General features: G+C 47.5%; 1 protein-coding gene across 10 annotated transcripts in view; it reads left to right on the forward strand.

Annotated features, from left to right (window-relative positions):
- The window catches only part of Arntl (aryl hydrocarbon receptor nuclear translocator like), an 82,802-nt gene that overhangs the window by 45,637 nt on the left and 13,077 nt on the right, over positions 1-24,088 (forward strand). For 7 of the 10 annotated variants that reach the window (XM_008853499.3, XM_029556276.1, XM_008853502.3 and 4 more), the window contains 10 exon segments: positions 158-199; positions 1,482-1,639; positions 3,453-3,532; positions 9,919-10,011; positions 11,875-11,992; positions 14,469-14,618; positions 18,179-18,425; positions 20,472-20,578; positions 22,871-23,021; positions 23,886-23,974. In XM_008853499.3, the coding sequence (XP_008851721.1) occupies positions 158-199; positions 1,482-1,639; positions 3,453-3,532; positions 9,919-10,011; positions 11,875-11,992; positions 14,469-14,618; positions 18,179-18,425; positions 20,472-20,578; positions 22,871-23,021; positions 23,886-23,974 (1,235 nt within the window). 10 annotated transcript variants of the gene reach the window in all.

Genomic DNA, 24,088 nt, shown 5'->3' on the forward strand with positions numbered 1-24,088 from the left:
CTGTGAGCTGTAGACTGTCCCTCCTTCCCCAGTCTCTAGCATGGTTAATAACCAAGAACGCTTGTATGTCTAGAGAGGTGACAAGGAAACAGAAGTGTACAACCTCGCACTCACCTCCAGGGGCTAACCTTTTCATTTTTTGCTTTTCCACCCCCAGGTTAGAATACACAGAACACCAAGGAAGGATCAAGAATGCAAGGTGAGTTTTACTTCACATTTTGTTTCTAGATCATCCTGCTTCCGGTGCTTAGAGGGCAGCTGAGGAGGCTCTGTACATTTGGTCTGTCTGTCGAGTCCTTTCAGGCACTGTCAGTTCCTCAGGAAACGAGGTGGTAGCAGGCTTTGTCTTGATGTGGCCTTCTGCCTTTGTCCCCTCTGTGTTCAGCTGGCCTTCACTCAGAGCTGTCTACACACACATTTAACCCAGAGGAAACTTTGGAGGTAGCAGAAAGTCACTCCAGGCTGGCGTTTTCCCCGGTCTCCAGCATATTGCTATGTCCTGAGTCAGTGACCTAGAGGAAACATGGCTCCAAGACTCCATTCCTGAGTTGTGCCTCACCTCTGACAGGGCCTTTACTGTACTGCAAGTTGCATCTGAAGGCCAGATCTGGGCTCATCTGCTGCCTTTGAGAGCCTCTAACCCGGTCCTTCCTACCTCAGTCACACTCACTGACCCCGTTGTTCTATTGGGTCCTCAGGCTTCCCTGCCTCTAATCAGGGCTAGCTGAGGTGTATCACCACACACAGAGGAGCAGCACGCTGCAGACCCTCGCTGGCCTGAGACTTCAGCTTCTCCCTCAAAGACCAGCCTATGCAGGAGGCCCTGTGACTCTGTATCTACTTTTCCATTGGTGGATGCTCCCCCTTGAGAGGGTGGTCAAAAATAGTAGGTGCCCATCTGTCAGGAGAACGTGCAGGAATATCATTCTACCTCAAGGCACTCACTCCTTGGATGGGATGTGAGTGTCATAGCCCTCAGAGGACACCTGGGGGCACAGAGAACATCTGTTGTAGTCACATGTGTACTGGTTAATCCAAGGATGGCAGGGTTAGTACCACATGGTCGGCTCCTCACAGACCTCACAGGTACCGCTGTGGGACCTGGGTGCTTGACTGTGGAACCTCCACCTCCTTTCTTCTTCCCTCGACCTCTCCCCCCCAAATCCAGTCTTAGAGACTCTGAAGAGAAGAGCAATGAGGAAAAGTTATGTTTGTTGACAAGAAAAATTTTCATAAAATTATTTCTTAATGAGGTGAGCATTTAAAAAACAAAAGGAAAAAACAAACAGAACACCCAGTTAATTGTGACCTGTCATTTTGGGGGTGATCTTTAGCATAAAAGTCTAACTTGACATACTCTGCAGTCTGTGTTCCCCTCGTCAGAGCATATCGGCTCCAGTTACAGCTGTTTCCTTTTACCGTTGTTGCTCTGATGTCAATTTTCATCTTAAAGGAAACTTTCTTTTTGGTCCTCTGTTCAGGGAAGCTCACAGTCAGATTGAAAAGAGACGTCGGGATAAAATGAACAGTTTCATCGATGAATTGGCATCTTTGGTCCCAACATGCAACGCCATGTCCAGGAAACTGGATAAACTCACCGTGCTAAGGATGGCTGTTCAGCACATGAAAACGTTGCGAGGTGAGACCTCGGGCTTTGTCGTCCTTCTGTTCTTGCGCGCTCACATTATTACCACCCTTGCCTGGATTGCCCCTGGGCAGATGGTGACTTCTCTTAATCTGGGACCCCAAGTAGTGTGCCTGTACATCCTAGCCACAGAGAGGAAGCCGAAGCAAGTGCTTCATGAGCTCATGTGGGTATGGAGATGTAATTTGCAGTCAGTCCTCCCCTGAGCACACACACTGTGAACTTGCATACCCCTGTGCATGCAGGGATATATATGTCCCTGCCTAGCAGAGAGGACACCCCTCAAGTCCCTTCTTACCTGTGCATGGATCCCACTCTCATAATGATAAAGTCATTGTAGGCACACAGAGTGATGCAGGAAAGAACTGTTTTTAAGTGCAAAGCTTACCCTGGTTCCTCTGAAGAGTGAGTCACTGTAAAGAGTTGATAGATAGTTCTCCATGTATTTTATTGTCAAAAACGAGCCCTGATATTTTCATCTTCCTGGAATTTTCCCGAACTAGATTGACTCGTGAGGGGGCAGTATTTTCTTTTTTGCTGAGTGTGGGGAGGGTGAGAAAACAGAGACAGAAAAGTAGAAGTGACTTACCCAAACTGAAGGAGAAACCTGAAATATATCATGTGTTTTGGTGAACATTGTTCCTGGAATTTTCCATAGCTAGTCTTGGGCTATAAGACGAAATTAGAAAAGAGGGCGCTCAGCCTCATCTGACTTGCGTTGGAGAGAGGCACAACTTTGTATCACATAAGGCCACTAGAAATGTGAAGTCACTTTTGTTTTGATTTTTAATCATTATTCAAAAATATAGGAACGTTGAATCCTGTGCTTGGAGAATGGCATTGAAATTTTTATTTTAGAGAAGATGATGTGGGTTGTAATACTTTAATTTCTGATAAATTGGAAGGAAAATGGAAAATTTCAAGGGACGAGGTTTAAAATATGTGCCTTGCTGGTGATAGAAAAGTCGCAGACATTGGTTTGCCTCCTGCCCCACAGTGCCTTGAATTGTTATGGACCAGCTGGTCTCATTCTTTCACTGGGCTACTCTGCAAATTCTCTTCATGTAATGCCGACACTTTTCTTGGTTGTTATTTCTGGAGAATACCAGATTGAGGGCCTTTTAAACACAAGTCTGGTCCCCTTCAGCCTGGGAATGAACTGCGTGGGTGGAGGCACCACCTTCCCCAGGCAGCCATGGTCACCCAAGGAGGTGGGGCACACTCTCCATTTCTTTTGCAGTTCGTCACTCTGGACCTGGTAACCTGAGTGATTTTCCAAGGACTGCTAGATGACCAGTGCCCTGGAACCTGCCCAGGAGGCGGTCCTGGTTGGCTTCTAGATCTCCCTCCTTCCCTCCCTCCCTCCCTCCTTATCCCCCCATCCCTCTCTTTCTCCCTCTCCCTCCCTCCCCCTCTCCCTCTTTCCTTCCCTCTCCCTCTCTTTCTCCCTCTCCCTCCCTCCCCCTCTCCCTCTTTCCTTCCCTCTCCCTCTCTTTCTCCCTCTCCCTCCCTCCCCCTCTCCCTCTTTCCTTCCCTCTCCCTCTCTTTCTCTCTGTCCCCCCCCCCCACTGGTTTTTAAGTTCCTCCCTTTACCACCTGCTGTCCCCTCAAATGAAGAAAGGAAACTTGTGGGCAGTAGTGTTTTCTTTTCGATGGGATTCTCTTTGGCACAACCAATCCAGCCCTGTTTCTGTAAAAGAAAGAGATGTATCTCCCAGGTGTGGGTGTAGAGTTCATCTAGAGAGTTAGAGGCCGCAGTGTGACGCTGCGGTAGAACATCCACCACCTCTCTCTTTTTTCCCCTAAGGTGCCACCAACCCATACACAGAAGCCAACTACAAGCCGACCTTTCTGTCAGACGACGAACTGAAACACCTCATTCTCAGGGTATGTTGCAGTTACAGGATTCCTTTACACCACAGTGGTTTTTTAATGAGGTTCAAGCACATACAGCGTGGGGGAACCTGGCATCTCACACTGAGCTCTCCTAGGCCAGCTTCCTCCCGTGGGCCTCCCCCTTTAGCTGTGTTTGGGGATAGGCTTCACATTCCTTCCACCCGTCACCTCTCTTGTCACCTTGCTTAGGAAAGGGTGGAAGGTCTATGCCAGTGTGAATTTTAAGCCAAAAAAGGCAGGATTTTGTTAAAAACGGAAGTGAGTTACGACTCAGATTCCTGGAGCTGGAGATGACTCACTGGAGATGTGAAAGCCCTGGCTGCTTTTGCAGAGGACCCAGATTCGGTTCCCAGCATCCCCATGGCGGCTAACATTCATCCAGAACTCCAGTTCCAGGGGACTCAGCACCCTCATCTGGCCTCCCCGCAGGTACTGCAAACGTGGGTCACTGACACACATGCAGGCAAAACACTCACACACAAAATAGAAATAAACCTTTCTCTCTTTCTTTCTTTCTTTCTTTCTTTCTTTCTTTCTTTCTTTCTTTCTTTCTTTCTTTCTTTCTTTCTTTCTTTCTTTCTTTTTTAAAGCATTAGATTCCTTCATGGAGCTTTTAGAGAAGATTGAATCTGACAACAGGCGGGATCTTTCTTTTCCTAACTTAACCACTGGCACGAAAGGTCCACACAAACTTTTATACCTGAGTCCATCCAGACAACAAAATGGCCAAAGCATGCTTTCACGTGCTTGACCTCCAGGCTATGCTTGTCTTGCTAGCTCTGAGGAGATGGCAGAGCTGGCATCAAAGGAACTTGTTGTCTTACACAGGAGTAGGCCCGCTGCAGGCCCAGGCCCAGGCTCCAGGCCTGCCACTGGGCAGAGTGGGATTAACTAGGAAACTAAAAGGGAAAGAAGCTAGATTCAGAAGACACTACAAACTGAAAAAATTTTTTTAATGCATTGAGACATCCTTTATGTAAAGTTTGAACCTAAATTTGCTTAGATTTAAGAAGGAGGGGTCCTAGACCCAAAGTTCTATATGTTTTCAGAACTTTAAATTTATTACCAGGGTTTTCCATGATTTTACTAAAATTCATTGTTATCAGCAGAGCATGGGAATGAGTGTTTCACTGTGCCGTGATCAACACTGGTTACTGTCCTTAAAGTAAGTCAGAAGAATGCCATAATCTTATGGGAGTTTAAAAATATGTCCTAAGTTTTACAAATGGGTTATGAGGATACTCTTTTAAAAAAAGATGTGTTTCATTTTATTTTTAAAGTTATGTGTATATGTGTGTATGTGAATGTGAGTACGTGTGTGTGTGTGTGAGTGCAGGTGACTGCAGAGGCCAAAAGAGGACTCCTGGAGCTGGAGTGAGTCATGAAACATGGATGTTATAATATGACCTCTAGTCCTCTGGGAGTGGATAGCACTCTTAACCACTAAGTCGTCTCTCTAGTTCCTTGTTTGCTTTTTAAAGAATGTTTAGTTCAGCCTCTTTTCTTTTTTTTTTGTTGTTGTTTCAAGAATTCCTTTTTTTAAAAAAAATATATGTGTATGAGTATATTGCCTACATATATATAAGTGCACCTGTGTCATGCAGTGCCCATGGAGGTCAGAAGAGGGTGTTTGATGCCCTGGTACTGGAGTTATGGACAGTTATTAGTCACTATGTGTTTCCTGGAAACTGAACCCCAGTCCTCTGCAAGCACAGTCAGTGCTCTTAACCGCTGAGCCATCTCTCCAGCCCCTGTTCCAAGAATTCTTTAAAAAAAAAAAATGTAGCTGAGAAGAATGCCTGTCCCCTACTCTGTGCACCAGGTCTGACCTCACGTGCTCACCCTCTTCCACATTGTGGTTCCGTATTTCAGCAGAAACCTGCAGTCCCAAGCTAAGCCCACCTGTTTTCTGCTCTGTGCTCACTGCACTGGTTCCTGATGAGCTATGTCAAATGGGAGTGTTTCAGCTATAGTGGAGGGGAGGACCGGTGGGTTGACAGGATTTCAAGTCTTAGATGTAACTGGTTCTGGATAGCTGTGTGGGGTTGCTGTGGGGTTGCAGAGGGCGCAGGAACTGGCTCTTTCTCTCTTGTCACACAGCTGGCTAAGTGAACAGGGATACTGCCTGTGTTGAGGGGCAGGACCCAGTCTAAGCAGTCAGTCTAGCTAGAAAAAGGGCCGGGGAAACTCAGGCTTCTTGAGGTTTTAACCCATCCTGGAAATCCAACACTGGACCACCACGCTCAGTGATGATGTTCTCTAAAAGATGTTTTTATTGCATTAATTTAGTGTACATGTGTGCAAACGTGTATGTGCGTAGATGCCTTTATCCTCTGAGCCATCTCATCAGCCCTTGTTTGTTAACTGTCTTCAGGTTATATTTTTAATTTTTAGACAGGATCTCTCTATATAGCCCTGGCTGGCCTGGATCTCACTGTGTAGACCAGGCTGGCCTCAAATTCACAGAGATCTGCCTGCTTCTGTCTCCTGAGTGCTGGGACTAAAGGCAGGCACCACTACATCTGGCTTTATTTTTTTAGTAGATGAAGGAATAGGGTCTTTATTCTCCCCACACCTCTTTACTTTTTTTTAGTAGTAATTGATTTTAATGGGATTACATGAAATTAAAACACAGCAAAGACCATGATTAACAGAACGAGAGGATCTTTGCCAGCTGAGTATCTGTGAAGACATGAAATGTAATACTTGTGGGGCTGGAGTGGTTATGAACACTGACTGCCCTTGCAGAGGACCTGGTTCAGTTTCCAGCACCCGTGTGGCATCTCACAATCATCTTTATTGTATCTCCAGTTTCAGGGGATCTGATGTGCCACACACACACACACACACACACACACACACACACACACATCTGTGTGTATGTATGTACGTATGTACATGTATATATATGGAAATGTATTTATGTACATATATATATTTTTATGTGTATGAGTGTTGTGCCTGCATGTAGGTAAGTGCACCTGTGTCATGCAGTGCCCGCAGAGGACAGAAGAGGCTATCGGATCCCCTAGGACTGGAGTTATGGACGGTTGTTACTGCCATGTGGGTGATGGAATTCAAACCCAGGTCTTCTGCAAGAGCAACCAGTGTTCTTAACCGCTGAACCATCTCTCCAGTCCATGTACACATATTTTTTAAAATCTAGAATCCACATATGAGAGAAAACACACAGTGTGTGTCTTTCTGAGTCTGGCTCATGTTGCTTAACATGATGATTTCCAATCCTATCCATGTTCCTACAATGACCTAATTCCATTCCTCTTTACAGCTGAGTAATACTCCAGTGTGTGTGTGTGTGTGTGTGTGTGTGTGTGTATGTGTATCCCACACTTTTCCACGCATCTCTTGGTGAACATCTGGACTGATTTGGGTGATGTTTCAATGGTCGGCAGCAGGTCTTGAACTTCTTATGACTAAGGAACTGCTTATCTGAGGAACTGCTTTCTTTACTAAATGCCTTTAGTAAGGGTCTTACTCTAGCCCAGGCTGGCCTGGAACTCATTATGGAGGCTAAGTTGGCCTCTACCTCCTGAACCTGGGATTACAGGCATGAGCCAGTACACCCAGCTTCAGAATATCATATTGAATAGAATGTGAGAGATCAGTTAACCTTATCAGTTTATAATGTCTAGGCACTCTATGCCCTGAATTTTTTTTTTTTTTTTTTTTTTTTTGGTCTTTTTGAGACAAGGTCTCCCTGTAACCCCAGCTGTCCTGGAACTCACTATGTAGACCAGGCTGGCCTTGAACTCACAGAGATCTGCCTGCTATGCCCCAAATTTTGAATCCTGGGCAGACTGCTGGGACTCCAGCGTCGTTCGCTCACTGGTGCAGTCTTCCCTGAGAAGGAGCCTGCCCTGGCCGTCCTCATGGCCTTGGTGTTCTGCTCCCCAGCTGTCCCGCAGGCCCACTCCTTTGCCTGGCTATCTGCTTGACAGAGGGCAGCAGACACAGTGTCCAAAGCCCCAGCTGACTGCTCCACGCTGATTCTGCCACCTGCTTGCCCTCCTTGGAAATCGCTTTGCTCAGGTCTCGGGCCAAGCCTGACTCTGCCCAGCACACCTGCTAGGATGTCAGTCACCTTCCCAGACACCTTCTGTGCCATATCCCCACTCTCAGTGAAAAGCCTTGAAAACTCTTCTCCTGTGAGATATGAATGTCTGCAAGGCAAATAAGGAAGTTATTAATATCCGAGTTTTGACATAATGAGGCTTCCAGAAAATGGTGCCTGGCAAATTGCTTCCCCCTCACCGTCAGCCCTCACCCTGGCCTGGCTTAGGGACCTGAGCGACAGTGAGGCTGGTGGCCTGACTGGTCTCATGTGCAGAGCGATTCTGTCCTCTCTCATTCACTTCTTACATCCCAGCACAGCTGCATGCACTAGCATTTTATTTTCTGGGTCTTGAATTCATATTTCAATACTTCCTTTGAATTAAACTATATTCCAAGGCCTTCTTGTATAAAGGAAAACAGACTTTTTCTAGAATTCTCCATAGAATTGACTGAGGACTCATGAATAAGCAGTGGACCCACTGCGCATCAGAGCGGGGGAGCAGAGTCATAGGAGCAAGCACATGGCCGACATGGGAGCAGCCTCCCTGTCACCAGGAGGCCCCAGAGGGCTGAGCGGCCGGCCATTGGCAAGTCGCGGGTAGAATTCCCATACCCGTAGCCAGAACAGCCGAGGCGCTCACTGTAGCTGGGGTCTGCGTGCTTCGCCAGCTGTCTTATCTCCAGCCAAGCTTTTGTTGGCACTTAAGGTTTTTCACCTGTGTTTAAACGGAAGCAAGGGGAAGAAGAATCTATGGGAAAGTTTTACTTTCTTTTCTATATATGGGGGAGGTGGGGCTTGAAGACAGGACCTCATGCCTGCTAGGCAAGAACCTCATCAGCACTACTGCTTTGCTTTGATGAAAGAAAACGTTTTTAAAATAACTTATTTTTATTCTGTCTGTATGAGTGTCATACCTGCCTGTATGTAAATGCACCAGGTACATGCAGTGTTCACGGAGGCCAGAAGGGGGCATTGGATCCCCTGGTACTGGAACTACAGACAGTTCTGAGGTGTCATGTGGATGTTGGAAACCAAACCTGGGTCCTCTTGCAAGAGCAGCCAGCGCTCCTAACTGCTGAGCCCTCTCTCCAGCCCCTGCTTTGTTTCTTATGTCTGTCTTACAGTACAGTAGCCCAGCTTTGTGGGGAGGGAAATAGTTCAGTTGAAACACACTTGGGGTTGGGCTTCAATAACACATGTCAACCACCATCCTGCCTGGCCACCAGCAAAAAACTAAAACAACCCTACTCCAAATATTAAAGCCCACAGATCTGGAGAGCTCCCTGGAGAAGGTGTTCAGGTTCAGGACAGATGATGGTGGAGATGCTGAAGAGGGAATTCTAATTTTAAAGGGTTCTTACAGTCTCATTCGATGGTCTCCACTGAGATTTAGTTTCATTTCTGTTGTAACAAAGTGTTGGCAAAAAGGAACAGGGGAGGGAAGGGTTTATTTGGCCTACTATTCCAACTTACAGTCCATCATTGGCGGGAAGTCAAGGAAGGAACTTAAATCATCACATCCACAGTCAAGACCTGAGAGAATGCATGCCCAGACCCCTGCTTGCCTGCTCGTGGCCAGCTTTCTCTACTTTTATATCATTTAGGAGGCCCTGCCTAGGGAATGGTGCTCCCCATGATGGGCTGGGTCCTCCTACATAAATTAACCATCAAGAAAATCTGTCACAGAAATGCCCACAGGCCAACCTGACCTAGATAATTCCTCTTAAGACTCTCTTCCCTGGGACTAGAGAGATGGCTCAGCAGTTAAGAGCACTGACTGCTCTTACAGAGGACCCAGGTTCGGTTCCCAGCACCCATAACGTCCCTAACTCCCAATTCTTTGGATACAACGCCTTCTTCTGGCCTCCGTAGGCACTATGGTACATTTACACACATGCAGACAAACCCTCATACACATAAGAAGACAGTCAGTCTTGAAAAAGCCTGTCTTCACAGGTGGTTCTAGGTTGTGACGGTTAAGGCTAACCAGCACAGAGGTGTCATAGAGCAGTGAAACTTGACTTTTCTGGACTGTTATACACCAGAAGAAAAAGTTTAAGCTGAATTTGTTTTGAAACAAACTTCCTTTTTGACCTTTCCCCTCAGATCATTAGATGACATGTGGATATGTGTATCCACTTTAGAGATTCTCACTGATCTCCTGAAGAGTTTGCTTTAAGTACCAACAAGAGTGTCAGTGTGTGGCCCTAAGCTTTGGAGACTTAGAAAACAAATCCCTGATTTGCTTTCAAATCCTGTATCCTGATGTGTGATAAATTGATTATCCATTTCTCCTGATTAGGCAGCAGATGGATTTTTGTTTGTCGTAGGATGTGACCGAGGGAAAATACTCTTTGTATCCGAGTCTGTCTTCAAGATCCTCAACTACAGCCAGGTAATGTTCAAGCTCCTGTTGGCAGTGGGCATCCTCATGGTAGTTGGAACTATCACCCTGGTTTTCCAGAAGAATTACAGTATATAAGCCCCATGTGAAATCCTGCTTCCATAAAATGTCTTAACAGAGACGTGAATTTAAACTTAGGAGCAGTTTTAATGTGCCCCATGTGCCCTCACTGGGGTGACTGACTCTGACCTGACCAACAGTGGTGGCTTTCCTAGTGCTGTGCAGTGAATATCTCCATTTTTAGAGTCGGGAGGGCAGTGAGGCTATTTGACAAGGGAGAGAAAGGCAGGCAGGTAATTCAGTAGCAAAGAATAAGAAATTTGGAAACTTATCCGCACTGTGTTTATGGTGATGGGGAGCGCTGCTGAGCCTCACCCTCCTCTAAAACTGGATTCTAATGACCCATACTGACTTAGTTTCTTTGCCTGTTGCTGTGATAAAATACTCTGATCAAAGTAACTCAAGGGAGTTTATTTTAGCTCACAGCTTCAGGTCACGGTCCATCAAAGCTGGGAAATCACAGCATGAGGAGCTTGAGGTAGCTGGTCACATCTCATCCATGGTCAAGAAACAGAAAGCAGTAAATGCACGATGCCACTCGGTTCCCTTTCTCCACCTGTTCAGTCCGGGATCCTGGTTGGTCAGGAAACAGCGCCAGACACGGGGTGGGTCTTCTGGTAAATGTAACCTAGTTAACCCCCGACAGGTGCATGCCCAGAGGCCCATATCCCAGATGATTCTAGATTCTGTTAATACTGACTGTCACATTTATGGTTTTGGACAGGCTGTGGGATTAAATAAGAGGAGCATACGAAAACTTTTAGAATAAGCTTTTCACTTATTATATCCTTGGAATTTTCATTCATTCATTCATTCATTCATTCACACATTGTTATTTTGCACAGAAGCCTGGCAAGCAGAAGAACTGAATCAAAATGGCATTTATATAAATTAGAATTAACGGGGGCTGGAGAGATGACTCAGCAGTCAAGAGCACTAGCTGTTCTTGTAGAAGACCCAGGTTCAAATCCCAGCACCCACATGGCAGCTAACAACCATCTATAACTCTAGTTCCAGGGGCTCCAACACCCTCTTCTGTCCTCCACTGCATGACATGGGTGCACTTGCACACATGCAGGCATAACACTCATACACATAAAATAAATAAATAAATAAATAAAATTAATGTAAATTGGGTTTTTCCCGCAAGGTGTTTTGCTTTTCTTCCCCCCACTCTCAAACAAACATAGGAAATTCTGTTCCCTCTGAGAACAGCCAAAGGTGACTGAGGCACACGATGATACTACTTGGTTAAGGAGTCGCTAGCTGGGCAGTTATTCCAGTACTTGGGAGGCTAAGGTAGGAAGATCATGAATTTGAGGACAGCCTGGATTACATGAGTTCCAGGCTATGCAGGGCTACACAGGGTACTGCTGAGTCAAACAAACAGTGCTTCCCCAATACACACAAAAGAACAGAGGTTTAATACCCATGATGGAGACAGCCCACGTGCTTCCTTCCTCCTTTTAAGGTCTACCAGGGAACTCCTGGGCATCAGAAACAAAGTCAAAGAATCCCTACAACCAGAAGATTCTGGCCCGAAGGGAGCACGGATTCTTCCTATCATTGAACCTCCCCACTACGTTATCGAAGTCAGGCTCCCCATGTCTCTTCTCTGAGTCCATCTAGGCAGAGGGCTGGGCGTGTGTCACACAGGGTCAGTGGGAAATAAGTGTTTGCGGTGTCCATACTCAAGAACACAAAATAGAGGCCAGCGCTGTACAGTGAACATCACTGCAACTTTTCTGTCCCACCCGCAGCTGACTTGTCCTTCTTAATGTGTCATCTCCACAGAATGATCTGATTGGGCAGAGCTTGTTTGACTACCTGCATCCTAAAGATATAGCCAAAGTCAAAGAGCAGCTGTCCTCCTCAGACACTGCGCCCCGGGAGAGGCTCATCGATGCAAAAAGTGAGTGCAAGGGTGGCTTCGTGCCTCCTCATCGCCACCTGCGCTGCCCAGGTACTGACAGGTTCAGGGCCCAGCCTTGTCCCTCCCACACCTGCTGTTTTTTCCCACCACAGCTGCTCTCTGTGGCTGACTGAAATTTTTATGTTCTCTTAGGTTTGTTTTCATTGTCAACTACAGAAAGAAGACACATTTCAAAATCCAGACTTTCTGATTTCTAGGTTTTTTTTTTTTTTTTTTTTCAGAATCTAGAACTTTCCAACAGCATGCTCCTGAATTGAAAGGGCTCACACCAGTTTGTTCTCCCAGAACAAATCTCCTCTGTCTGAGTTTCACACATTCAGCCTCAGAAAATAAACCCAACACCTAAAATGTCAGCATCTCCATGGTCCCCCCCACCATCTCTGTGGCCCCCCACCTTCCTGCTTCTCAGCCATTTTCTGCTTCCCAGGCCGAGCCACAGGAGCCCTTCCCTCCTGGCCCTGTATGAGGCAAGCACTCTTGCAGTTAGAAAGGAGCATGGACTCTGGAGAGTGACTGCTGAACACACATCCTGGCTCCACTGTTTGCTCCCTGTGTGGTTGTGAGGAAGTTACTTCACCTCTCTATGCCCCCTTCCCTCACCTACAGAACACTATCTATTTGTTGAGTTGTTGAAAGATGAAAAAATTAATCCGCTACACAAAGAATACGGGCAATTTCTAGTGCATTGTAAGTGTTGGGTTCACCTCGGCCCACCGAAGTCTTGGCCTAATTGATTTCTTGCTTCTAAGCTCTTCATGCTGATCCTTAATGGAAATGCCCTCAGAGAACTCCCCTTAAAGCATGCTTTTCATGAAGGCATTCTTCTTCATGAAATGTTGGCCCTGGTGCCTGTTACCCTTTGTAGTTTGCCTTTGACATGTTTCAGTGACCTAAAGACTTTAGTCCTTGAGGCTCTTCTCACATGGTCAGGAGACAGGGACATGGGTGGTGCCCTGCATGGTAGGTATAGCCATAGCAGCTGCCAAGCATGGAACATGGAATGTATATTGTCACGTGAGCATGAGGACAGGCACCCCTAAGCCAGTGACACCAAGGTGGCCTTGAACAGATGAGCTAATGTTTGTCAGGTGGAACAGGGAGACAGCAGGAGAAACGACCCATGTGTAGGTACAGGTGTGGAGCCTTATGGCTTATTTGGTGTCCTTATAGCAAAACATTCAGGGAGAGGGACACAGGGAAGGGCACTAAACCGGGTGGGGCAGGATTGGGTTGGCGTTCTAGAGAGGTGTTGTGCAAGGCAGTGGGAGGGAGGAGCCCTGGGTAGTAGCTATTACTCGGCTCCCCAACTGGTGTCCACAGCCCCAGCTTCCACACTAGTGGGTAGTGTGAGGAGACATGTGGAGGAAGAGCTCACTGGTAGTGCTTACCTAGTAGGCACAAGGTCCTAGGCTCCATCCCCAGCACCATGGAAAAAAACCCACAAATAGGAACCCCATGTCTAGTTTCATGTTTGTTGACAGCCACATTTCGAAAGTAAGAATAATGGGCTGGAGAGATGGCTTAGCAGTTAAGAGCACTGGCTGCTCATGTAGAAGACCTGGGTTCGAATTCCGGCACCCACATGATAGCTAACAACCATCTGTAATTCTACTTCTAGAGGATCCGACACCCTCTTCTGTCCTTCTCGGGCATTGCATGACATGGGTGCACTTACATACATGCAGGCAATACACTCATACACATGAAAAATAAAAAAAAAAAAGAATAAATGCAAAGCAAATTAAAACGATGTCGTATTTAACTCAATGAATCCAAAATATTATCCTGACATGTAATAATATGAAAAAGTTTAAAGTTCTTTAACAGTGTTTTGGTAATGTCTCTGAAATCCTGCATGTGTTCACACTTACAGCCCTTTTCAATTCAGAAAAGCCACATCTTGGTGCTGGTAGCAGCTGCTGTCACATCAGAGAGCACAAATCCAGACTGGGATCCACAAACCTGGGTGTGGATAAGGCCCTCCTAGGATTCTGACTTCAGACGAGCTGAAAATTTAAGGCAGTCCCAGGTCTTCTCTTCCACGCCAGTGTCCAGATCTTACCTATCCTGAGGACCTAAGTTCCTTCCCTGGAAAGCAGGTGTCTTTGTCACTTGGGACTGACCCCAAGTTTCCTTGTTATTAGTCTTTCAGAGCACTTCATTTCCTCTCATCCCCAGCTCCTGTTGGGCAGAAATGAGATGCTGCGTTTTTCATCCCTCAGACTACCTACTCTGTCTGTCTGGTAGCACGTTTACCTATCTGTAAACGTTTCCAGATGAACAACACAGGGCTCTTTAGTGCAGCTTCTGAGGCCTAAGCTGGGCAGAAATGTCACCTGGTGTCCTGGTTACAAACAACAGCAGACAGTAAAGAAAAGGCTGTGTTCAAGGTTACACCTCCCCTCCCGACAGACAACCCTGCTCTCGGTTCATCACATTTTGTATTGATTTGCAGCTGGACTTCCGGTTAAAACAGATATAACCCCTGGGCCGTCTCGATTGTGTTCTGGAGCACGTCGTTCTTTCTTCTGTAGGATGAAGTGTAACAGGCCTTCAGTAAAGGTTGAAGACAAGGACTTTCCCTCTACCTGCTCAAAGAAAAAAGGTACAATTTAACAGCCCCTGCCTGCCCCTCCAGGGCTTCCCAGCTGGCCGGAGAGGCCGGTCCCTGGCCTGCAGCCAGGGTCTCCTACCCTCTTATAGCTGAGGGCAGTTGAAGAGTGAGGGCAAGAGAAAGGGGGGGGGAGAGAAAGAGGGGGAGAGAAAGAGAGAAGAGAAAGGGGGGGGGGAGAGAGAGAGGGGAGAGAGAGAGAGAGAGAGAGAGAGAGAGAGAGAGAGAGAGAGCCAAAGCCCTGATGTGTTGCCATGGGGATAGATTTGTGAATAGGCTAGGAAGTGTTTAAATTCTGTTTATCCTAATGTGACTGAGAAAGAGCTCGCTCAGCCGCAGTTCTGACGGCCCCTTGAGCACCCACCGCCCCTCTAGCCCCTCCTGGCTAGTTTCTCCAGCGACTTCATATGCATCAGATGCTGCTTGGGGTTCTCTCTTCCTGCAGAGTTCCCTTCCCTGGCATACTACAAAACCACGTGCTTCCCACCTCCCCCAACACTCCTCTCTCCTCCCTTCCTGGTTCCTCTGGTTGGCCCCTCCTCTCTGTCCTGGGGAGTCTGTCCTCTGTTTGCACGGATCTATAGATAATGTCACCTGCATGCCAATAACTTCCAGGTTTACATTCCTAGCTCAGGATCCTCTTTTGAACTCCATATGCATTAGTTAAATCCCTCTCCAGAGTAAAGTTCAAGGGCATCTCCAGAGGAGCTGCGTGAGCCCCTCACACTACCTGCTGATGTTACCTGAAGGGTGTCCTGTCATATCCAGGTGTAACTGGAGATTTTAGGCCAAAAGCCTGGCTCCAGCAGCCCCAACAAGCAAGGCTAGGCCACCTGTCCCCAGTGTGCCATTTGAAGAGACAAGGGATGTGAAAAGCAGAGAGCTGTCTTCACCGTGGCCATACTGGGAAGAGGAACAGATCAAGGGGTCTGGTGACCTCGACTGTCTTCAGGGGCACTGACATTTGCTTTAGGCTTAAATAGAGGAAGACTGGGGGTAAGTGGCATGCCTAATTAAGCAGCCCTGGTCTAGGTGTGGTCTCACTGAACACTGTCTCAGCTCAGGTCCCACAAGGTGGTGCTTATTACTTGAGACGAGGTGGTTCTCGGGAGGTGATCGCTCCTGCTCAGGGTGCAGCTTCGCTTGCCCTCTCGGATAATTGCCTCGTCTGGGGTGGGCCGTTCATCCTGAAGTCCGAGGTGACTGCAGGTTTAGCGCAAGGACGTACCTCTGTGCTATCAGCCAAAGTAAAGGAGACAGGCACAAGATGAAGGCAGAAATGCCCGGCTCTCATCCTGCTTTTAGGCACTGGTGGGCCCAGTGATGGCTCAGTGCTTTTCAGCAAGAGCATCTTCTAAGTTCCTGTTTCATAGGCTTGTCTCTTGGAGCCAGCCACTCTCAGCTCTCCCCAGATCCAGGGAGGTAGACACTAAGTACTTCCCACCCTTCCACACAGCTGCCCTGTGAGCTTTTAAAAAGTGAATCTTTTTATCAACCCCTCTGTAAAACTCTCCCTTGTTTCCTGCTGCTCTTGAAAAAACATTCAGAATATTTAAAATGGTGACTCAGCCCAGGTCCATGCGGCTCCTTGGTTTATTTGCCACATGCAGACTTTCCTTCAGATGCTTTGAGCCCTTTTTGAGGTCAAGCATCTGTGCTCTTCTGATTGGAAGTTCTCTTTCTCCCTACAGGTCCCTTCAGCTTCTCCTTGGAGGCTCAGCTGCCTGTGTCGTCTGTGGCACCCCATAGGCTTTCCTCCTAGTACTCTCCTCCTAGTACTCTCCTTCTAGTAGTACTCTCCTCCTAGTACTCTCCTCCTAGTACTCTCCTCCTAGTACTCTCCTTCTAGTACTCCTCCTAGTACTCTCCTCCTAGTACTCTCCTCCTAGTATTCTCCTTCTAGTAGTACTCTCCTCCTAGTACTCTCGTTTTAGTACTCTCCTCCTAGTACTCTCCTTCTAGTACTCCTCCTAGTACTCTCCTCCTAGTACTCTCCTCCTAGTATTCTCCTTCTAGTAGTACTCTCCTCCTAGTACTCTCGTTTTAGTACTTTCCTCCTAGTACTCTCCTCCTAGTATTCTCCTCCTAGTACTTGTTTTGTTTGGTTTTTTTTGGTCTTTTTGAGACAGGGTCTCCCTGTAGCCCCAGCCGGCCTGAACTCGCTATGTAGACCCGGCCGACCTTGAACTCATAGAGATCTGCCTGCCTCTGCCTCCCGAGTGCTGGAACTAAAGGTGTCGCCACTATGCCCGGCTCTGGTGCTTTCTTATAGTTCCTGTTCTGTATGCTTGTTTAACGTCTGCTCCCCAGCTGCCTAGGGGCCTCTGATTTGTTTTCTACCGTGTTCCAGTGCCTGGCACAGACGTGTGATATACATTCTATGATGGGCTATTGCGTATTGCTGCAGTTGTGTCTCAAATCACATGTTTTCCTCTATCTTCTGTCTGGTCAGTGTTCTCTTCCCTGAGTCAGTGGATGACAGCAGTAGCCACTCAACCCCAAAAGTGGGATCATCCATATGTTCTTGATGTCTGATACTCATTACCAAATCACAACAGTTCTATGTCAGAAGTTTGTCTGCTTCCCCCACCTGCCCTGCCATCGTTCAGTCTTCATCACCTCTTGAGATGGTCTGACATCTGACCTGTGGACCTCTGAGCCCTCCCACTTCTGGTTTCTACTCTCTTTTATCCCAAACACTTGATTGTGCTGTTTTCCACTTACATCCTCTTGGATACTCCCCGTTTCCTATCTGGAGAAATCCCTAACACATCTGTTAGCAAATAACCCAAGGTCCTTATAATCTGTCCTGCCTTTCTAGTTCTTACTTTTCCCCCCTTCCTCTCTCCCTCCCTCCCTCCCTCCCTTTTATGTGTGCTTGTATGTGTGTTTGTGTGTGCAAGGGGGGCACATGCCATGACCCACGAGCAGAGGTCGGAGGACAACTTTTCAGGAGTTGGTTCCCTCCTTCCACCTTGGTTGAGGCAGGGTCTCTGGTTTCTGGATGCTTTGCTGCATACTGGCTCCCAAGCTTCTGGCCTCTTCTCCTGTCTCTGCCTCCCATCTAGATGTAGAAGCACTAGGATTATAGATGCACGCCATGATGGTCATCTCTTTTCGTGGGTTGTCAGCCTTGCACAACAAGTGCTTTTACTCACTGAGCCAACTCCCCCACCCCAGCTTCCTTTCACTTCAGCCACAGGAGCTCTTGACTGTTTCTTCTACAGCCTCTGTCTCTGTGCCTTTGATCACTGTCATACTTTGAAGATATACTCTAGTCCTTTAGCCAGTGTTCATTACTCGTCCCTCTTGGCTAACCCCCGGCACTGGTTTTTCTTGGGAGTCTTCTTCTCCCCAGGGTTTATTCCTGCCCTGGTGTAGGCCCTTGGTACACTGGCTCTGCTCCAGTTCATATGTGACATCAGATGACCACTGTCTATTCTACCTGCCTCATTCACCAGACTTCTGGAGAGTGAGGCCTTATTTTGTTGTCTTTTGACTGTATGCTACCCCCAAGCCAGCACTGACACTCACCATGGACTTGTGCTTTCTAGCAGATCGAAAAAGCTTCTGTACGATCCACAGCACAGGCTACTTGAAAAGTTGGCCGCCCACAAAGATGGGGCTGGACGAGGACAACGAGGCGGACAGCGAAGGCTGTAACCTCAGCTGCCTTGTTGCGATCGGGCGGCTGCATTCACATGTGGTGCCACAACCGGCCGGCGGCGACATCAGGGTGAAATCCACGGAGTACGTTTCCCGGCACGCGATAGATGGGAAGTTCGTTTTTGTAGACCAGAGGTAAGTGCCTGTGTCTCATCCTTGAACGATGGTGGTAAAGGATATTCAACTTTGAGTTGAAAAGCAAAGTTTGGGCTATCATCTGGCTTTTCTAAGAATAAAAAATATTCTTACTAGGGATGCAACTCAGTACGCAGTGTTGTCTAGCATGCACAAAGCCTGGGTTCGATCCCCAGCACTGTATAATCTGGCATGGTGGGTGGAGGCAGGAGGATCAAGAAGTTCAAGGTTATCCTCAGGTACAGAGTGCATTTGAGGCCAGCCTCAAGGGCTACGATGAGACCTTGTATCAAAGGCTAAAATAAATAATAATTTTAATTATTATAGTTTTTTCCTAAGTGTCACTTACCCCCTTACAAATACCCTGTCTGTGCCTTCACATTCTACACAGAGAGAGGGAAGCGAAGAGAGTCTCTGTTAAAAACAGACTCATTAGGATATCCCAAACACATGGATTTTCTCTGCATTCTTTGGTATATGGAGATAGTTAAATGCTGTGGTTTGAAATCCATTGCTGAAAGGAAACAAAGACTATCTAAATCTATGAAGTGTTCATTCCAGGACCACTATTACTGTCTAGGGGTCTTGATCAGGCTCATTTCCCCACCAATTAAAGAATTAAAAGGCAGGAAGAATCTCAGACATAGCAGGCAGTGAACCTTATTGAAAGTAAAGACTCTAAACACCCCCTCCCAACAAGTGGAAAGGGGATTTAGAAACTGAAAATCCAAAGACCCCAGGAGGTCCTGAGTCTTTTAAGTGTTCTTGATGGTAAAGGGCAGGTCTCTCTCCCATAATTTTTGATTCATTAATTTAAATGAAAAGAAAAGAGGGCTGATAGGCTCACAGCTCCACATAAGGATATGTCCAGGTCTAGCCTTGGACAAATCTCAACTTGTCTAGACTGGTCAGTCAGAGGGACCCTGCTGGCAGGAAAAGGAGCCCCCAGGCCTTTGTCTCAGATGAAGAAGAAGCCAGAAGTTTGCCATCATGAGTGGCCCTTTCCTATCTGCCTTCCTGTCAGGGATATGGCTAGCTTCTAGTCCTCACCATGACTCATGGAATAAGACTTAGTTCTGGGCAGTTCAATCCAGTAGTCACTGGTCACAGGGACTTGTATGGGTATTTAAATTTGAATTTAATCAATTAAAAAAACAAACAAAAAAACCTCAGTTCTTCAGGGTCACTACCACACTGTAAGAATTCAGTTGCTTCATGTGGCTAACAACACTTGAATACTGTCACTGCAGAAAGCTCTGTTGGACAACAGTGGTCTTGTCCAGCCTTTCCATCTGTGGATAAGGAACTGAGGTCTAGCCTGTGGCTCAGCTACTACTGGAATCGTAGCTAACTGGTGGTAGACCTGGTCTGAGAACTCAGATGTCCCAGATTCATCATTTCTTGCTGCCCTCCTGGGATTATTCACCAGTCTTTAGTAACTAGCTACCAGATGATAGAAAAGGAACTAGCTACTTGTCAAGGCCTTTGTGACCCCAGCTGCCAGAGCTTCTGGGCTTTGGCTAGTGTGATAGAAGCCTGCAGCGCCAAGGGGACCCTCTGCCTTGGAATTTAGATTTCTATCATATTTTTACCTGAGTAATATGGTTGTTGGTTAAAAACCTTGTAATATGTGGGCTGGCAAAATGTTTCAGTGGGTAAGCTGCCAAGCCTGATGATCTGAGTCTGATCCCTGGAATCACACAGTGGAAGGAGAGCACAGACTCCTGCAAGTTGTCCTGTGTCCTTCACAGGCACTCCCACCCACCCACGTGCACAATAAATGAATTAAAAATTTAAACCTCTTAAAATTTGATTTCTGATGGTAAGAGCCCCGAAAGGCTGCTTTGCTTTCTTTCCCTGTTTTTATAATCCTGGTTAAATGCAGGTGTCTGGGCATTGCGGAGGCGGGTAGGCACTGAAAACCCACCCATCTTTTCTGCCTCTAGCTTTAACCTTGCTCTCATAGGCTGTATTGGGGTTCATTAACAATTTGCTATTTGGACTTATGGCTTTTTTAAAATTTAAAAAGTCTTTAATTTCTTTTAGGGCAACAGCTATTTTGGCGTATTTGCCGCAGGAACTTCTAGGTACGTCGTGTTACGAGTATTTTCATCAAGATGACATAGGACATCTTGCAGAGTGCCACAGGCAAGGTAAGAGGACTGTAGGAAAACTCTGAACTTCAGTGTTTCCTGCGTCTGCACTGGCCACTTGATCTCTTCCCCCTCTGTAGTGGACTCAGCCAGCCTAGGCCTCTTCAGGCTGAAACACATGGAAGACTGATAGCCCAGGCATCATATGTCGCCTATAGATGCCCAGCCCTTATGCACACTGCACAGCAGTTTTCTTTACAGAGGCCCTGGCTGTTTGTAGAAGGCATCTCTTGGCTTGGGTTTACCCTGAGCCTGTGAAGATTTTGTACAGCCTAGACTGATCTGATTTCTTTTCCACACCAGCCTGCACTGCCTCCTGTACTTTCCTAGACTCACAGTGTTCTCCTTTCATTTCTGACAAAAAGAAACTTTGGGGAGAAAGGGTGTCTTTTAGCTCACAGTTCCAGGTGGCAGTTGATCACTGCAGGATGTCACAGTGGACAGTCCATCACTGCAGGAAGTCACGGTGGATAGTCTTTCACTGCAGGAAGTCACGGTGGACAGTCCGTCACTGCAGGAAGTCACGGTGGACAGTCCGTCACTGCAGGAAGTCACAATGGCAGTCCATCACTGCAGGACGTCACAGTGGGCAGTCCATCACTGCAGGACGTCTCAGTGTCGCAGTGGACAGTCCATCACTGCAGGGACATCACAGTGGACAGTCCATCACTACAGGAAATCACGGTGGATAGTCCATCACTGCAGGAAGTCACGGTGGACAGTCCGTCACTGTAGGACGTCGCAGTGGACAGTCCATCACTGCAGGAAGTTGCAGTGGACAGTCCATCACTGCAGGAAGTCGCAGTGGACAGTCCATCACTACAGGAAGTCGCAGTGGGCAATCCACCCCTGTAGGAAGTCGCAGTGGACAGTCCATCACTGCAGGACGTCACAGTGGACAGGCCATCACTGCAGGAAGTCACAGTGGACATTCCATCACTACAGAAAGTCACAGTGGACAGCCATCACTACAGAAGTCACAGTGGGCAGTCCATCACTACAGGAAGTCATAGTGGGCATTCCATCACTGCAGGAAGTCACAGGGGCATTCCATTCCTGCAGGAAGTCACAGGGGGCAGTCCATCACTGCAGAACATCACAGAAGCAGGAACTTGAGATAGCTGGTCACATCACATTGACAGACAGGAGCAGAGAATGAGTGCATGCATGCCCACTTGCCTGCCTGTGTTCAGATCCAATTCTCCCCTTTTACACAGTTCGGGACCCCCTGCCTAGGGAATGGGGCCACCCACAGTGGGCTGGGTCTTTTCACATCCATTTTCTTAATTAAGACAATACTCTTCAGACATGTCCACAGGTCCAACCAATGTAGACAGTCCCTCATTGAGACTCTCTTCCCAGGTGATTCTAGGTTATGTCAAGTTGACAATTCAAGCTGACAGTACAATCTGAGACGGTGTGGCCACGTACGCAGCCCCTTCCTTCACTGCATCTTTATCAGAACTTGTTCGGTTGACTCAGCCATTCATTTCTGGAGATCCCTTTTTACCACCAACTGCCATGACCCTGATTCAAACACTTGTGCTGTGGGCCTCCTGCTCCCTCTCCTCCCATCCATCTTCCTCATTCATTGTCCTATAGATCAAGGCTGATAACGTCATGTCCCTGCTTCAAATGCTCCAATTTTAAGACTCACCTTTGACAGGCACTGGATCTGAGACTTCCACCTGCTGGTCCTGACCAGTTCCTCAGTTTCACTCCTGAGCCCTGCCTACCAAGATGTGCTCCAGCTACTCTGACCTCTCCCTGGGTCTACCTGCCTAGGCCCTGTCGCTCCTTGGTCATTGCAGGGCTCTCCCTTCTTCCACTCTGCCAGTGTGTTCATCCCTCAAGAGGCTGAGTTCTTGACTCCTCCAGTATCCCTGGTCACTCCCTATGGAGAGCAGAAGTTATATCTCACCTCCTTTGTCTCTAATGCCTGGAGAAGGAAAAGTGCTCATGGTATCTGTTTCTCAAAGGATGCAATCTGGCCTCTATTTGGCTAGTGGCCTTTACTAACTAAACAGGAGACAAGGAATGTATTGTCCTTAGGCTTTGTGATGGGGAAGGATCATGTCTGGTGTTCATGACCAGTGATTCCGGTGTTCCCAGAGACTTCATGTCCAAAAGACTCTGAGGTAGACCCTCATAAACCGCCTGTCTGTGCACATTGACTGAGCTTCTCTGGCTTTCTAAAGAGCGACTTCATGGAAGCTGAGTGCCTTTAGGAGCTGCTGTTTACTATGCTGGTTTGAGGAGATGACAACAATCATGGTTTCTTTGCCCTTCCAGTTTTACAGACCAGAGAAAAGATTACAACTAACTGCTATAAGTTTAAGATCAAAGATGGTTCTTTCATCACACTAAGAAGTCGATGGTTCAGTTTCATGAACCCGTGGACCAAGGAAGTAGAATACATTGTCTCAACCAACACCGTTGTTCTGTAAGTATCTTCTGTAAGACTCTCTTACTCTAAAGGGAGATAGATGCCTGGGGATCCTTTCCTGGGACAGAGGGTACAGGCCACAGCCACTACCCACCCTTTAATGCCACCTTGCTAGTGTCTTATGAAGCTTCAGGTTGGGAGGGAGCCAGAAAGGATTGCTAATCAAGGACAAGCATCAGTGTTCCTCCTGTGTAGTTCTGCCTGGTGGACTTGGTTCAGGAAACAACCGTTTTCCTTCCAGATAAAACAACCAACCTTGAATTCCACAGGCCCTGCATGCTGGGCATTCACTTGTGCCACCATGGAGGGAGGGGTTGACTATTCGTGAAAGGCTTATCTGGGCACCAGCTCCTTCTGGCCTTAGCTGAGGATGGGCAGGCCTCCTTGCCTACCAGGCTGGCGGCCTAAGCCATGGCAGATGGAGTACTCCCTCAAAGGCTGCCGCCACCTGCTGAGTGAGCAGAGGACGGGGAAGGAGACTTCTCTTTTACAAGATTCTCCCCCACACCTCCTTCCCCATGGCATTTTCCTACCTGTGGTTAGAAGTGAGCGATGGCCAGGGCCTGGGTGTATGGCAAGGCAGGAAAGTGCTGCAGCCTGGGAGAGGGGTACCCAAGCTACTTCTGCTGAACTCTGTCCCACAGACATTAGGAAGGTCCAGGCAGGCAGTGAGGCCAAAGGCTGGGATACTGCCCATCATGTTACGGAACAGCGAGGAGATCTGATCAGCCACTCAGACAGACACTTCATTTTTTGGCCTGTCCAGGTCCTAAGTGGATACTGGACACCTTGGCCAAGGTGAAAGGTACACAGTTCTGAGCAGGCCTGACTCATATTTCCTTATTGCTGGGATGTTCACAGAGCCAACGTCCTGGAAGGCGGGGACCCAACCTTCCCACAGCTCACAGCATCTCCCCACAGCATGGACAGCATGCTGCCCTCTGGAGAAGGTAACTATGTCCTGCTGGGGCATTGGAGTTCACCTGGGAGAAGCTGCTGGTGGCCAGTTGCTCTACTTGCAAGTGTCCAGGGTCCCCTGTGGTCATGTTCTGTGACACAGATCT

The sequence above is a fragment of the Nannospalax galili genome, unplaced genomic scaffold (assembly GCF_000622305.1).
Source record: "Nannospalax galili isolate Female #2095 unplaced genomic scaffold, S.galili_v1.0 scaffold44, whole genome shotgun sequence".
NCBI classification, from domain to species: domain Eukaryota; kingdom Metazoa; phylum Chordata; class Mammalia; order Rodentia; family Spalacidae; genus Nannospalax; species Nannospalax galili.